The 14,070-nt window shown below is 42.6% G+C and overlaps 1 protein-coding gene across 1 annotated transcript; it reads right to left on the bottom strand.

Moving 5' to 3' along the window:
- Window positions 1-6,836: 6,836 nt before the first annotated feature.
- Window positions 6,837-13,708, bottom strand: CRYGS (crystallin gamma S). Its single transcript, XM_020878819.2, has 3 exons — window positions 12,262-13,708; window positions 7,559-7,801; window positions 6,837-7,183 (listed from the first exon to the last, which is right to left on the bottom strand). The coding sequence occupies exons 1-3, from the start codon at window positions 12,280-12,282 to the stop codon at window positions 6,911-6,913; spliced, it is 537 nt and encodes a 178-aa protein (XP_020734478.1). The 5' UTR covers window positions 12,283-13,708; the 3' UTR covers window positions 6,837-6,910.
- Between the last annotated feature and the right edge of the window lie 362 nt (window positions 13,709-14,070).

The following is a 14,070-nucleotide window of genomic DNA, read 5'->3' as shown; positions in this document are numbered from 1 at the left end:
AGATATATCTCAAAAGCATCATGTTAAGAGAAGAATCCAGGCACAGAAGGCTCCAGGCTGCGTGATCCACCTTCATGACCTTCTGGAAGGGGAGTTATGGGGAGACAAGACAGTGGTTCCAGAGCAAGAAGGGTGGAGAGGAATGGCTTCAGTGGGGCAGAGGGGAATTTGACTGGGTGATGAAAGTGGTCTATATCTTGATTGTGCAGGTGGTTACACAACTGTAGACACTTATCAAAACTCATTAAACCAAATACTTTAAAAGGGTGAGTTTAATGAAGCATGTTGTTTCTAAGTCATGTCTGACTCTGTGCTCTTTGTGACTCCATGGACTATAGCATGCCAGGCTTCCCTGTCTGTCACCATCTCCTGGAGTTTGCTCAAATTCATGTCCTTTGCATCAGTGATGCCATCTAACCATCTCTCCAGGCAAGAATACTGGAGTGGGTAACCATTCCTTTCTCCAGGGAGTCTTCTGACTCAGGGATCAAACCTGCATCTCCCGCATTGCAGGCAGATTCTTTACCGCCTGAGCCACCAGGGAAGCCCTTAATGAAGCTACCCTTCCCAAACAAATAAATAAAAAAATGAATCAGACCCCGTCTCTCTGGTTTCCCAGGACAGAGACTGTGATTTTCTCCCTCTTCCCTGGTCTAGTGGATCCATTTCAGCCTAAGTGACCCTCTCCTATAATTACCATTATCCAGTTGGTTACCAAACCAGAGAAAGACAGACAGAGACAGAGATTTAGACAGAAATGCAGAAAACAGTTTGTATGTTGGAGTTGTGGTATGTAGGATCTTTCTGGGGCTTCCCAGGTAATGCTAGTGGTAAAGAACCCTCCTGCCAATGCAGGAGACATAAGAGATGCAGGTTCAATTCCTGGGTCAGGAAGATCCCTTGGAGAAGGGCACAGCAACCCACTCCACTATTTTTGCCTGGAGAATTCCATGGACAGAGGAACCTGGTGGGCTACAGTCCATGGGGTCACACAGGATGGGACACGGCTGAAACAACTTAGCACACACAGCACACAGGATACTCTAAAGTGTGGGCCCCAAGGCAAAGAAAGAGTCCTCTTTCCAGGGTGTGAGAACAGGAAGAGATTGTCACAGACTCAGAGCATCTCCTTTGATAAGTCTGGGTACCTCAACTTCTACCATGTGATAGATTCTCACTCAACACACAGCTCTTTGATAGTAAGCCTTCCATAAGCATTGCATTTTGCTGAAATTTTAAATGTAAACTTTTATAAGACTCCTGAAAGTAGCCACTTTAAAGTTAATATTCTCCCCCTAATTTACTTGTTTTGCACATTTGAAACATTTCATGAACTGGATTTGTTTAAAAGGATAAGCCTGAAGGATAACTCATCAAACCTCCACTTTGCTTGACAGATCTGTCAGATTGTCCTGTTGTGGCGGGGCCCAATAAGAAACCAGAAAAATGAAAGGCAGAAAGGAAGAAGATAACACAAAACAAGGCCTAAACAGAAAGCATCTCTATGTGTCTTTCTGATGCATGCTCACTGACACTCGCACATCCCTCCCCAGCCCAGCAGTCCTGTGCTCACCTGGATTTCACTCAGTCACAGAAGCCACCTACTCTTGCGTCCTTCTTATGATGACCTTTACAAAGTTGTCATATCATGGGAGAGACTTTTGGCATGAGCACCTGTTATACCAAAGGGCTGCTGCTGACCATGGGGGCCCAAGAGGTCTATAATGACCCCTACAGTCACATAGTCCTTCAGTGACTCAGTGTATTCACATGTAAAGTGGGAATACTAATACTGTCTTTTTTTCTCATAACTGTGATGGGTACATGTGGAGTTGCATGTGAAAGGGCCCTATCAACTCTGGATTAGCACCTATATAGTACTGATATGCCTCTGAGCCTGAGACCCAACCAGCTCCCTCTCCACAGCAAGGAACCCCTGGCTTTTAGAGGAGGCCTCCAAAGCTTGTTAGTGGTTGAGATGCTTTTGTTTCTAATTTGTAACCGACCTGCAGGAAGCCTCCTGCCCCTCCCTGGCTCACCGGAACACACAATCTAAAGATTTCTCTTGCTGTCCTGAGTGCTGGACCCTGCAGAGCTAGCCTAGTCAGGGTCATCAAGTTCCCCGTGAGCTCCACGCAGCACGCGGTGTGTGCTGAGAAGTGCAGAGGTCAGCACCCCAGACAGGCCCCCATTGTCCAGGCCCACGGGTCAGCGCCCGGGCTAATGTGGCCTGTTCAGGGAGGCGGGGCATGAACAATGGGAACAAATCTCTGCCCATTGCCCTCCCAGGGGACAAAGTGCTGGCAGGCTTTCCCTTGGAGCTCATCAATTCCAGAACCATTCAACCAGGTTGCTGAGCCCCGGAGGCTGCTGAATCACAAAGGGCCACTGGGGTGCTGGGGAAACAGGAAACCATTCACCAAAGAGAAAGGAAATGAGATGGTTTACAGAGGTAAGAGAAGACCAAGGGGGCATCACAAGGCCTGGAAGAAATGAAGTGAGAGAGATCACCTTCCCCTTTCTGTGCAAGTAGCTGCTCCCCTCAAGGGCAGGAGTCCTCTGCTCTCCTATAATCCTCCCCCACCCCCAAGCCCCTCTACCTTCCTCCCTCCTCTGTACCTGTTCACCAGGTGCCATCTCGTAGACACTCACAGACACCTAAGTCACTGATCATTAAAGTGGGGAGGGACTGAAGAGACCACCAACCCAAGGGCACCAACCTTCTTAGCACCAACAACTCCTCTTACATCTACTCCTGCAGGGATTCCATATTTGGGAGGATTTTAGAATCACTGCCTTTACTGAGTACCTGCTCCTTTGGATCATTCACTGAATTAAGAATTTCCCTTTATTATCACTTCTAGTGCCAGCAAAACCCCTGGGAATTGGGTGTAATTATCTCTATTTTACCTGCAAGAAAACGGAGACTAAGAGATTTGTTTTTGCCTGAAATCCTATAGCTGGAAAGTAGGAGAGTTTTGAATCAAGGTCTGTGTGGCTTCAAGTCCCCAGAGGCTTCTAGCATTTAAGAAGAACTAGCTCAGACCCTGAGCTATTTGCCCTGCTGGGTGTATACTCAGGCAAAATGAAACTATATGTCCACTGAAAAATTTGTGCAGGAACGTTTATAGCAACATGATTCAAATGTTCATCAGCTGGTAAATGGATAAACAAAATGTGGGATATCCACACAATGGAATATTATTTGGTCATAAAAAGAATGAAGGATGATAAAACATGAATGAATTCTGAAAACATTTGGTTAAGGGAGAGAAGTCAGTCACAACAGACCATTTACTATATGAGTTTGTTTTTGTAAAATGTCCATAATAGGCAAATACATGGATAGAGACAGCAGATTGGTGACTGCCGGGGCTGAGGGGTGGGGGTGGGCAATGGCAGTGATCCCTAAAGAGTGCATGTTTCTTTCTGAGGTGACAAAAATGCTCTGAAATTGACTGTGGAGATGGTTGCTTATGGCTGTGAACACACTAAAAACCACTGAGTTGTACATTTTCAGCAGGTGAATTGTATGGTGTGTGGATTATATCTCTATAATCCACAAGCTATTTAAAAAGAAATAGCTCATGTTATGACTGAAAAGATACCCTGGTTCTACGTTGTGAAGGTTAAGAGGCAGAAGCTGCATGGTACAGTGGAAGAACCAGAACTTGGGAACCAGTAACCTTGGACAAGTTGTTCATCCTCTCTGAGCCCGAGTTCCTTGTCTGTAAACTGGGGTCAATAAGCCTGTCTCTCCCATTGTTATAGTCTACAGCAAGGCCCCCAGCCCCTCCAGTACACAGTTCTCTGATTTTGAAGTTTGAGGCTTGAGTGAAGAGGCAGAGGGAGGAGGTGCCCGTGGACACAGAGGTTTCCCCTGCATAGAAGGGATCCTTCTCTCCGGATACTAATGGCTAGTCAGGCAAAGGGCTGAAAAGAAAGCTTGGTGATTCACTGTTCTCTGTTGCCTAAGAGACCCCAAATAAGACAGACTGAGGAGAAAGTGAGAAAACAGAATGTGTGTGTGTGTGTGTGTGTGTGAGAGAGAGCTCTCTGGACAACCCTGCTGGCCCTGGGGACTAGTGGGACTCAGAACTAGGAGGGAGGTGGGTGTGAGAACTAAGGGACAGCCAGACTCCTGTGGAAGGTGGCTCCTTTTCAAGGCAACAGGATGGATTGGATGATTCTGATATATTTCTTCCCAACTAGGAAGCATCTGCCAAAATGCCGAGATGCTTTTCTGAAAAGAACTAGGGTATTAGAGTTATGAAAATGCTAAACAAGTAAAACAACAAAAACCAGAAAACAGAGCAACTTGACAACAGAGGTCTAATACTTAATGTCTTGGGAAAAGGTACCAGGTCAAGCACCAAGGTGGAAGTGGACTCAATCTTTGTCATTCACAGATCAGTGCATGTGTAACTCCCAAATCACTGCTCACGGTGCCTTTGAGGTCACTCCCAGACATGAACACAGCACCGAAAAATTTGTCACCCAGTGTGCACATTCCCAGTTGAGGTGGAATAAATGTTCTGCCTTCTTGTTTCAGCTCTTGTACTATAAACAGGATTTCTTTCTGCAGTGTTTAGTGCTATGTTTTTGTATTATTTCCTTCTTGGTTCATGATTTTGCTGTATGGAACCACCCCAGAGGCAGTGCCAATGTCCAGTCCAGTGTTTCCAAGCATAAGAAAGCTGTGATGTGCCTTACAGAGAAAATAATCAATCAATCAATAATGTATATTACAAGAAACACATATTTTAAAAGGTTATATATTGATTAATTGACAAGAATGTTGTGACCAGAGGCTCACAGGAACCCAACCCTGTATTTCCTTTAAGAAAAAGTAGTTCAGTGTTTGCTATTCAGTGTTCATACTCTTTATAGCTACTATAAATAATAGATGCTACGTATTTTTCATGTATTATCTCATTTTAATGCCCACAAACTGTTATATCGTACAAATAAGGAAATTGAGGTTATGCATATTAGACTGAGTTAAGACATGCAAGTGGAAGGATTGGAATCCATTTCTGACTCTTCAGCGAGGAAAGAAATTGTCATTGAGGGATGTTCAGGATGGAAGCAGAGCTGAAATAGTCTAAGAATGCTTTTGTCTAGTTTTCTTGACATCCCCCATTTCAGAGCAACAATATAATAAAAGGTAGAGGGAGATAATTCTAAATAATATCGGTGCTCTTCTGAGTGTGCTTGAACTGGGGCGGGTGGGGAGTTTGAGGGGAGGGAGACACTAGCTTCTCACTCTAATGCCAAAATATTGTACCAGAACTGAGATTGATTGATAAGAACGTAAAGTGTTCTTGACCTCTAATATCAATTGCTAGTAAAATGCCTTTTAAGTGCAAGTTGATGGATGTCTCTATAGCTGGGGAGAATGGTTGCAATTGCTTTCTGGATTAGGGCATGAACCAAAAGGCATCTGACATCTAGAAATGATAATTCAGTTTCATCTGTCAAAAGCCATCTTCTGCTTCTCTGAGGCTGTGGTTAGTCATCCTGACACTTGTTTTCCTATCCTGCCGCCAGAGCTGCTTTTCTGGCTGTTTTAACAGACTGTGGCCGACTCACCATGGAATGGAGCGTGGCAGCAGTTGATATGAGAGGAGGGACTGGCCCTCACTCACTGTTACCACCACCTCAGTTTCCTGGGCAGAAAAGGAGGAGCAGTATCTCTGAACCACTTCCTGAAAGTATGCCTCTAAAAATGAGTGTCCGTGGTCGTTAGTCATCAGCTAGTCCTCAGCCTCCAGAGAATGTTGATGTTTGACGGGACCTGAGCGAGCATTTGGTTCAGCTTGCTGGTTTATGGAGATCAGAAAAGTCAGCTTCAGGTCGGGAGGCCCAGAGCTCTCTGCAGCTCAGTACTTATCCTCCCATTCCTCTACCCCAGTTTATCAAAACCCCTCACTCAAAACAGACAAAATGACAAAAGGCAGGGGAAGTTAACAAAATGAAATTTTTAAGAGAATTATCACACAGGGCTTCCCAAGTGGTGCAGTGGTAAAGAACCTGCCTGCCAATGCAGGAGACATAGGAGATGCAGGTTTGATTCCTGGGTTAGGAATATCCCCTGGAGGAGGAAATAGCAACCCACTCCAGTATTCTTGCCATGGACAAGAGGAGTCTGGTGGGCTATTGTCCACGGGGCCACAAAGAGTTGGACACGACTGAGTGACTAACACACACACACACACACAGACACACACATGGAGTTCTATTATTTTCAAATAACAGCCCTGTTTTCACTGGCTATTTTAGATAGGTGTGCTGACTCCTCAGGCAGAACTTTGGGAGGCCCTGTCCTCCCTAGCTTTTCAATATCTCGCCATCTTACATTATGCACAGAGATCCCCAGCCAGTGTGTTGAATGAAAGAGTTAGAAATAAAGAAAGACAAGGGCTTTGGAAATATAAATGTCCTGTACCAAATCCAGGTTCCTCCACTCACCAGATGGTAAATTTGGGCGACTTTTGAACTTCTCTAGGCCTCGATTTATTTATTTGTGAAATGCAAATAGACACCCCCCACTTATAGGGCTATTGTGAAGAGAAACGGGAAAATGAAGGCACACAATAAATGGCAGCTCTGATGACTGTATCTGGTGAATTAATACAGACCTTAAGCAACAAGGGCCTCCCCGTGGCAGTATGATTTTCTATCCTTTTAATGCAACCCTATTTTTTTTGGCACAAAGATACAGAAGGGTAACGTGAAGGGCGAGTTGCTTTGTGTGACTGCGTGCTGTGGTGGGCATTACTTGACTGGCTCCTGTTTAAGGTGTTTAAGGAGAGGCGTCACAGTAAAGAGCGGAATGCATGCCAATTGTTTTATTTATAATGCTTATTTGGATGACAAGGCCAGCCAGCGTTTGGCCGCGTCTGTATCATCACTCCACAATGCGGCGGAAAGACTGGACAGCTGGGGAAGCTGCACCCCAGTCGATGGGCTTCCGGTACTCCTTCTTGTCCAGCAGGTACTGCCTGCCGCGGTAGTTGGGCAGCTCATAGAAGATCCAGGCGCCCTCCAGCACCTTACAAGAGTGGACCTCCCGCATGTGGAACTGCTCCATGATGGAAGGGCAGTCTTCCATGGTCTCATACATCTGACCATTAAAATCCCCTTTCTCAAAGATCTGAATCTTATACTGGCCTCCACTAGACTGAAAAACAAAAACATAAGAGAAAACAAGGGGGAAAGAATAGCAAGTGTTACTGAAATCAACAGCAGGCTAGGAACTCAGAGGAGAAAGCATTTCAGGACCTGCCATCTTGAAAGCGAGATGATCTGAACTCCCATCCCCACTGTGTACTGACTAAAACAGTTGACGTCCAATAAGGAAAACTTTATTCCTTAAAATATATAAGGGGTAAAGAAAAGTGGAAATAAATCGTGTCGTCTTATGATGAACTGATCTAACATTTGACTGAAGCCTCAGCAGCCAACAAGAGTCAACCACCCATTAAGAGGTAGGAAAATCTTAAGCCTAAAAGGGGGGGAAGGGGAAGGAGAGAGAGTCCGCCGCCTCCAGACTCACCAGGTGAACAGCCCTGCAGGAGCTGAGGCGGTCGTTGAGGCCCATCCAGTGCTGGTACTCGGGATACTCGCCCCGGGGTAGGATGTACATGTACCCAGCAAAATTGGGCCTTTCATACACAGCCCAGGTGCCTCCTTCCACTCTGATGGAGTTGCAGCGGCTCAGGTACATGTGGAAATCCGCACAGTCGCAATCGCTGTCATAGTGGCGGCCTTGAAAGTTTTTATCTTCAAAGAAAGTAATCTGGAGTACAGGGCAAACAAAACAAAGAACTGCGGGGTGAAGTGGCCGTGCTTACAGAAAAGTGAAAATTAAGGGCATACCTCGCACTTTAAGACTCCTTTCCCCTCCATTTGGAGGAGAGAAATATAGAGTTCTACTGTACCTCACACATTTGCCTTCTGGCAGACAACTTTAGCTGTCAGCAATAGGAATGAGGACTTTATGAGGGCTTCAGATGAAGCCAAACAAGAGTGCTCTACTATAAGCCATCCTTTTCAGACTCGTTCATGGCTTCTTCCTCACTCTACTTATCACATTCTGTAACAGGTTTTTCACTTTTGTATCTGTCTCTCCCACCGAGACTTCTTTCAAGGGCAAGGATCAAACCTTATTTAAGCTATGGATTCCTGTGCCCAGAACTGGACAAAACCCTCAACAAAGGCTGGAAGAAGATGAGTGAGTTCCAAATACAGAAATTCATTTTAGATGATATAGAGGAAATATATAAAGAGAAACAAAACATAAACTTTAGCTTAAGAACTTTAGATAATATAGAATATACAGATATGAATATATATGTTCTGTACTATTATTTTGTTGCCAATAGAATCATTGCGAAGTAACAAAACAAGGCAAGAATGTCCTTTGCTTCAAGCTCTTATCAAGTTGCACCACAATCCTCAGGGTAAACCTCCAAGGCCTGTGACAGCACTGGGAAATATGCAGCCCTGGGAAACAGGGAAATACTACGCCTGGCTGGAGAGCTGCAGCTCTACCATCAGCCCTGCTATTTTAATCAAGCCATTGCTCCAGGCTGCGGCTTCTCATTGGTCAAATAAAAGGACTGGACTGGAATCGAAGCCCTGGCTGTAAAATAAAACTTCTCTCTCTGAAGTAGGCAGTCGAGTTCCCAGGAAGTCCCAGGGCTTCATGACGCAGTTTCTGAAAACCACGAGACCAAATGGACCACAGAGTTTGTCCCTTCTTATTCTATAATTCCACACCCATGATCATTGCCAGGTTGTAATTCCAACTGAAATCACAGGTGTCATTCCCTGATGTTGTGCCGCCACCTTGTGGCTAAACGTGCTTTATCGGTTTAGGAGGAAAAACCAAGTCAGCCATTTTAGAGACCAGCAGCAGACCCAGTTAAGAGTCTGGAGAGGACTTTGGAAGAGAGGATGTCTGGGGTGAGGGCTGCAGGATAAGGAGGGGTTTTCTAGAGGCAGGGGAAAAAGGACAGCTCGTTTAAAGGAATAAAGGAGTGAAAGAACATGGCCCACCAGAGAGTAGGGACAAGTAGCTCACTAAGCCTGGTGCAGACTGAGCACGTGGTGAAGAGTTAGGAATTAAACCAGAAGTGACCCAGGAGCCAGGCTAGAATAATGCAGTGGCTTGTGCCTAGAAACAGGTGACTGCTATTGGTGGAGCTGAGAGCTGCTGAGGACCAACCAAAGGCAATAGCAACATGAACGACACTGAGGGAAAGTCACAAGAAATGAGGATCTGGTGACTAGTCAGATGCAGGGAGTGAAGGAGAGGAAGAAACTAAGAATGACTTGCAGTTGGGTGTAACACCTCATTCTTTTCTGCCCCAGGTGAGTCTTTCTAGATGGTAACCTACTGGTAGTTTTTTTCCTTCCACTGTAAACTTTCCCCTCCCTGCCCTTTCCGTTTCTCTCTTCTCTTTCCTGTTCCCTAACAGCTTCCTTACCCTTCCCACCCCTAAATCATCTGCTCCACCCCCTTTTCCCCCTTACCACATTCATCTCTTCCTGCTCCCTTTTCCATTTTAGCATAAGACAGGTTTAGAGATATGTGGTACCCCAGTTTACGAGTAAGAAAACAAAATGGCAACACCACTAGTTAAATCTAGGTAACACTGTCCACTGCAAAGTTGTTCTGAGGGTCTGATGGCACAGTGCCAATAAAGCAATTTTAATAGCTGCCTCATGACTGCCAGTAAACTTTTGCTACATCGGTGACAGATAAAGAAGCTAAATGACTTGCCTAAGGTCACTAGCTAGTTACAAGCTGGTTGTGGACAGCAGTGCAAACTTCTGGCTAGCAGTCTGGTTACTTCATCTCCCTCTACTGTCTTCCTACCTGCATAGCCAGCTCTGTTCAACATAAACTACTTACTCTTAGAAATGGAGCAAGACTGATCCTGAATCTGACGGGATTCTCCCAAAACCTGTGGCGAGCTCTTTAGGAAAATCAAGGTAACCCCTCTAAGAATGGATAGATTCTAAACTCCTTAATTCAACTGACCTTTGGGTTTTGGCCAGCTATTCACCAAATAAGATGTTCTACAAGGGACATGCCATGGGAAATTAATATCATCTTTCTTCCTTCATTGTTTCTCACACTCACTACCCTCTGCACACTTACCTGACTTCAGCATATGGACAGTAGAAATCTGTATAATTTTTTGCTTGCTGTCCACCTTCCCGGCACACCAGCCAACCACCCCATGGTTGAAACAAAGCACTAGCATTGCCACAGCACCATTACTGAGCTCCAGGGCCAAGCTGTTCTTTTAGCCGGAGACCTTCCAAAGCTTAGGACCCAGAGAATGGTGCACCTCTACTCAATTTCAGTTTGTAGAAGGACCATGAAATCCACTTTATAGTCAGCTGAGAGGTTGGACAAAAAAAGATGTTGAGAAGGCTAAGAAATGTGCAGATTTTCCTAAAAGTTATTACAAAATCCCTCTAATTGTCAAGTTAATTAAAAACAAAAAAAAAAGCCTACTAATCCAATACAGAAGAGGGGAAAATGTCTTGAGTATTCCACAGGTAACAAAAACAAACTTAGAAAAATTGCTTTTGCCCAGCCCATAATTCCTCTGATTAAACTGCTAGCAAGACAGTGAGAAAGGAAGAAGCAGTAAGAGTAAGAGATAAATCACTCTCCCCTTTGACCTAGCAAGTTTTAACTAAGTGAATATACCAGCTACAAGGAATAAGAGTACTCCCATGCTGAAAATCATTGAAAGTGGGAGTTATTCTATAATAGCCTTCCTTCCATGCATGTGGATAGCCCTCTAAAGACTTCAGATTCTCTTTAGAGGATTTTCATGGCATATTTTTCAAAAATCTCAGAGCACTAAAGACGTCATCTCATTTTTCTCCCCAAACCTTCTGGATACAAATATGACTATTAGTTCTATTTTCCAAATGGAAAAAAAAAAAAAATCAAGCAGGCACTAACCAATTATGGAACAAGTTAACAGGTGCCTCCTGAAAAAATACAATGGGAAGTGCCTGACATTGCCTATGAGGCTTTCATGCCAAGGTGGTAGTCTAAATCTAAACATGAGAAAACAATTAGAAAGATTCAGATTTCAGTACTTTTTATAAGACATCTGGGTTTGGAGTTTGAAGAATGTCAATATCTCAAAGAACAACAATAAAAATAGGCAGGGCTGTTCTATAATAAAGAGCCTAAAAAGTGTTAAAGAAACTTGACAACCAAATGAAATGCATGGTCCTTGACTGGATCCCACATCAGCCAGCCATGAAGCGTTTTTGCAGGGAGCATCTGGAGAAAAGTGAATATAGTCTGAATATTAGGTATTATGTTTTGCTAAGGATATTATGTTTATACAGGGAATGCCCTTGCTTTTAGGATAAGCCTAAAAACTTAAGGCAAAGTATAATGAAGTCTGCTATTTATTTTCAAATGGTTTAGTAAAAAGAGAGACAGAGAAACTAGATATGGCAAAATGTAAACAATTGGAAATTTAAGTAAAGGACAAACAAGTATTCGTTCACCATTTCTTTCTTATTAAGATTCAATGGGTTTGAACATTTTCAAAGTAAAACATTGGGGGGGAAACCAGGTACCAGAGGCTTTGCTTTAGACCTACGGTCAGTGAAGAATTAAAAAGAGAAGGAAGATATATTCCCTCATTCCCAAAGAGAATCAATTTCCAGTCCAACAACTGTGAATCAAATATTTTAGAGGCAATTTTCCTGGATTAAGTCAGCAATTTATTTAGGGAACAGGATAAGAGTAGCTGCTGAATGAAGGGGAGATGTAAGATTTAATTCACCTGATTGGTCCACCCACTTTGGCCACTTAGAATATTAATGGTTGAGGCTAAATTTCACAAGACAAAATTTTAATTGAATACTGAAAGTTTTCTACTCCACATAATCCTTTTATCTGCACGTCTTAGTCCTGTGGAAATTCAAAGATCAGTTGCTAGAAGGCAGAAATCAGGATGATACTTACACATTACATACCTGTACAGTATTCAACATAGCACCACACATGAAGATAAAACCCTTAATAAATTATTTGGTAACTGCTGGAATTGAAAATATAATAAGCATTCCTTCATCTGTTCTTCAATCATCCCAGCCTTCTAACTATCACACTCACCTCCAGGTGAAGAAGCAAAAATGTTTCTTTCAATGTATCATTAGGTGAAAAGAAAGTGGGAAGGCTAGAAATCAGCTTGACCATTTACTTACTTTGGTTCCAGCTTTAGACATGTTTGGTGCATAGATTGGTTTCCCCAGTGCTGAAATCCAGGAATGGCTAGAGAGTTACAGGCACAGAGACATTTATACTGGGCTGGTTTCAAATCAAACATTTGCTTAGTCATGAGAATAGGATCCAAAAATTGAGTCAGTCATTTAGAGGCTATTGATGGTTTCTAGAAAAACAATCGGGATTATGAAATAAAGGAAAGCTTCAGTACCCTCTTTAATGCTTACCAAGCCTTGCTGCATTATAGACTCTGCTGAGTCAAGACACCAAAACCCAGCCAAATTTTTCAAAATTAAAAACAAAGAAGATCTTCTTACCTGGGCAATTTGGTTTTTTAGCAAGCAGCCACCTTGAAATCCCCAGTATCTTTTTTTTTTTTTTTTTTCACTTCAACAGAGCTTGTAGGAGATGAGCTGAAAAACCACGCTCTAATTCTAAACAGAAGTAAAACATGTTCCAAAGCAATGAAACTGACATGTCAACTAATGTCAGTGCATGATATTGTGTTTGGGGGGAAAAGTCAATACAAGTGACATTTTAGGAATGGCTAGAAAAATTGTAATATAGACCATATATTAGGTATTACTGTTGTGCCGTTGTTAAAACTTCCTGAATTTAATTATATGTACTATGATTATGTACAAGAATGTCTGATTTTAGGAAATGCATACCAACGTATTTAGGAGTTAAGGTCCCAGATGTGGGCAACCTATCCTTAAACTATTGAGCAAAAATAGAATAGTAACACTACGTAGAGTGTGGTAAAGTGAATATGTGTGTGTGTGTTAGTCACTCAGTCGTGTCTGACTCTTTGTGACCCCATGGACTCCTCTGTCCATAGGATTCTCAAGGCAAGAATACTGGAGTGGATTGCCATTTCCTTCTCCAAAAGTGAATGTAGCAAAATGTTAACAATTGGTCAACCCAGACAAAGGCATGTGGGAATTCACACTCCTGCAACTGTCCTTTAAGTCTGAAATTTTTTTCAAAACACACACATACACACAAAAGTTCTAGACCACAAGAAAGGGTGCTACAGTGTGTAGCCCAAGAAGCAGAAAGTTACTGTGGAAATCCTGCATCACAAGGTTTAGCTAAGCCCAACCTGCCGCCTACTAGGTGGCCTTTCTCTGCCATGTTATCATCTTGGAGCCTGTGTAGAGAACAGTTTTTGGCATTTAATGTACCTCTGATTTTATGAATAAGAGTACATCTCACATAAACAACAAATCAAGTCTTCTCCATTTTAATTTTCCTGGTCAAATATACTCTTAAGTTCGACTTCCTCATCTTTCCACTAATGAAGACTCCAGTAGATATTCTTATAAATGGGATGCCCCCAGATATATTATGGTTAGTTCAGAAAATGACAAATGTGCCTTGATATGAAGCGTGTTGGGTTATAAAGTATTAAGTTATGTGCCTAGTATTCTGAATTTTATAAACTTTAAAGAAAGTATCTAATTAATACCATTAATTTTATTAACCAATAGCAATTTCCAAAACACACTCTTATTACTCCAGTGTTTCTTTATTTGATAATGCTCTGCTTGGTTAAATTTCATCTTAAAATAAAAACTATAAGAACTCCAATTATAATTAAAACATTCTGAGGGTTAATTTTCACTTTAGAAATAAGAGATCAAGCCCTTTTGATATAATTACTAATTAAATGACCAAAGAGAATATGAAACAGCATTTATCAGCAATCAGATTATTTATTAAACTGTTTTCCTTTATCTTAAAGAACAACTCTCCTATCAAATGTAAACTTTATTTTGATATAACAT

This window comes from Odocoileus virginianus, chromosome 4, assembly GCF_023699985.2.
Source record: "Odocoileus virginianus isolate 20LAN1187 ecotype Illinois chromosome 4, Ovbor_1.2, whole genome shotgun sequence".
Classification (NCBI taxonomy): domain Eukaryota; kingdom Metazoa; phylum Chordata; class Mammalia; order Artiodactyla; family Cervidae; genus Odocoileus; species Odocoileus virginianus.
The sequence above is the reverse complement of the archived record's forward strand: the minus strand, read 5'-3'. Positions and strand labels throughout refer to the sequence as shown.

Bases quoted from the DNA above. Each gene is read 5' to 3' on its own strand.
- CRYGS (XM_020878819.2), bottom strand. From the start codon at position 12,282: ATGTCTAAAGCTGGAACCAAA. The intron at 7,802-12,261 runs GTAAGTAAATGG...CCTGTACTCCAG, and splicing joins TGTCTAAAGCTGGAACCAAA to ATTACTTTCTTTGAAGATAA. The intron at 7,184-7,558 runs GTGAGTCTGGAG...TTTGTTTTTCAG, and splicing joins CCTGCAGGGCTGTTCACCTG to TCTAGTGGAGGCCAGTATAA.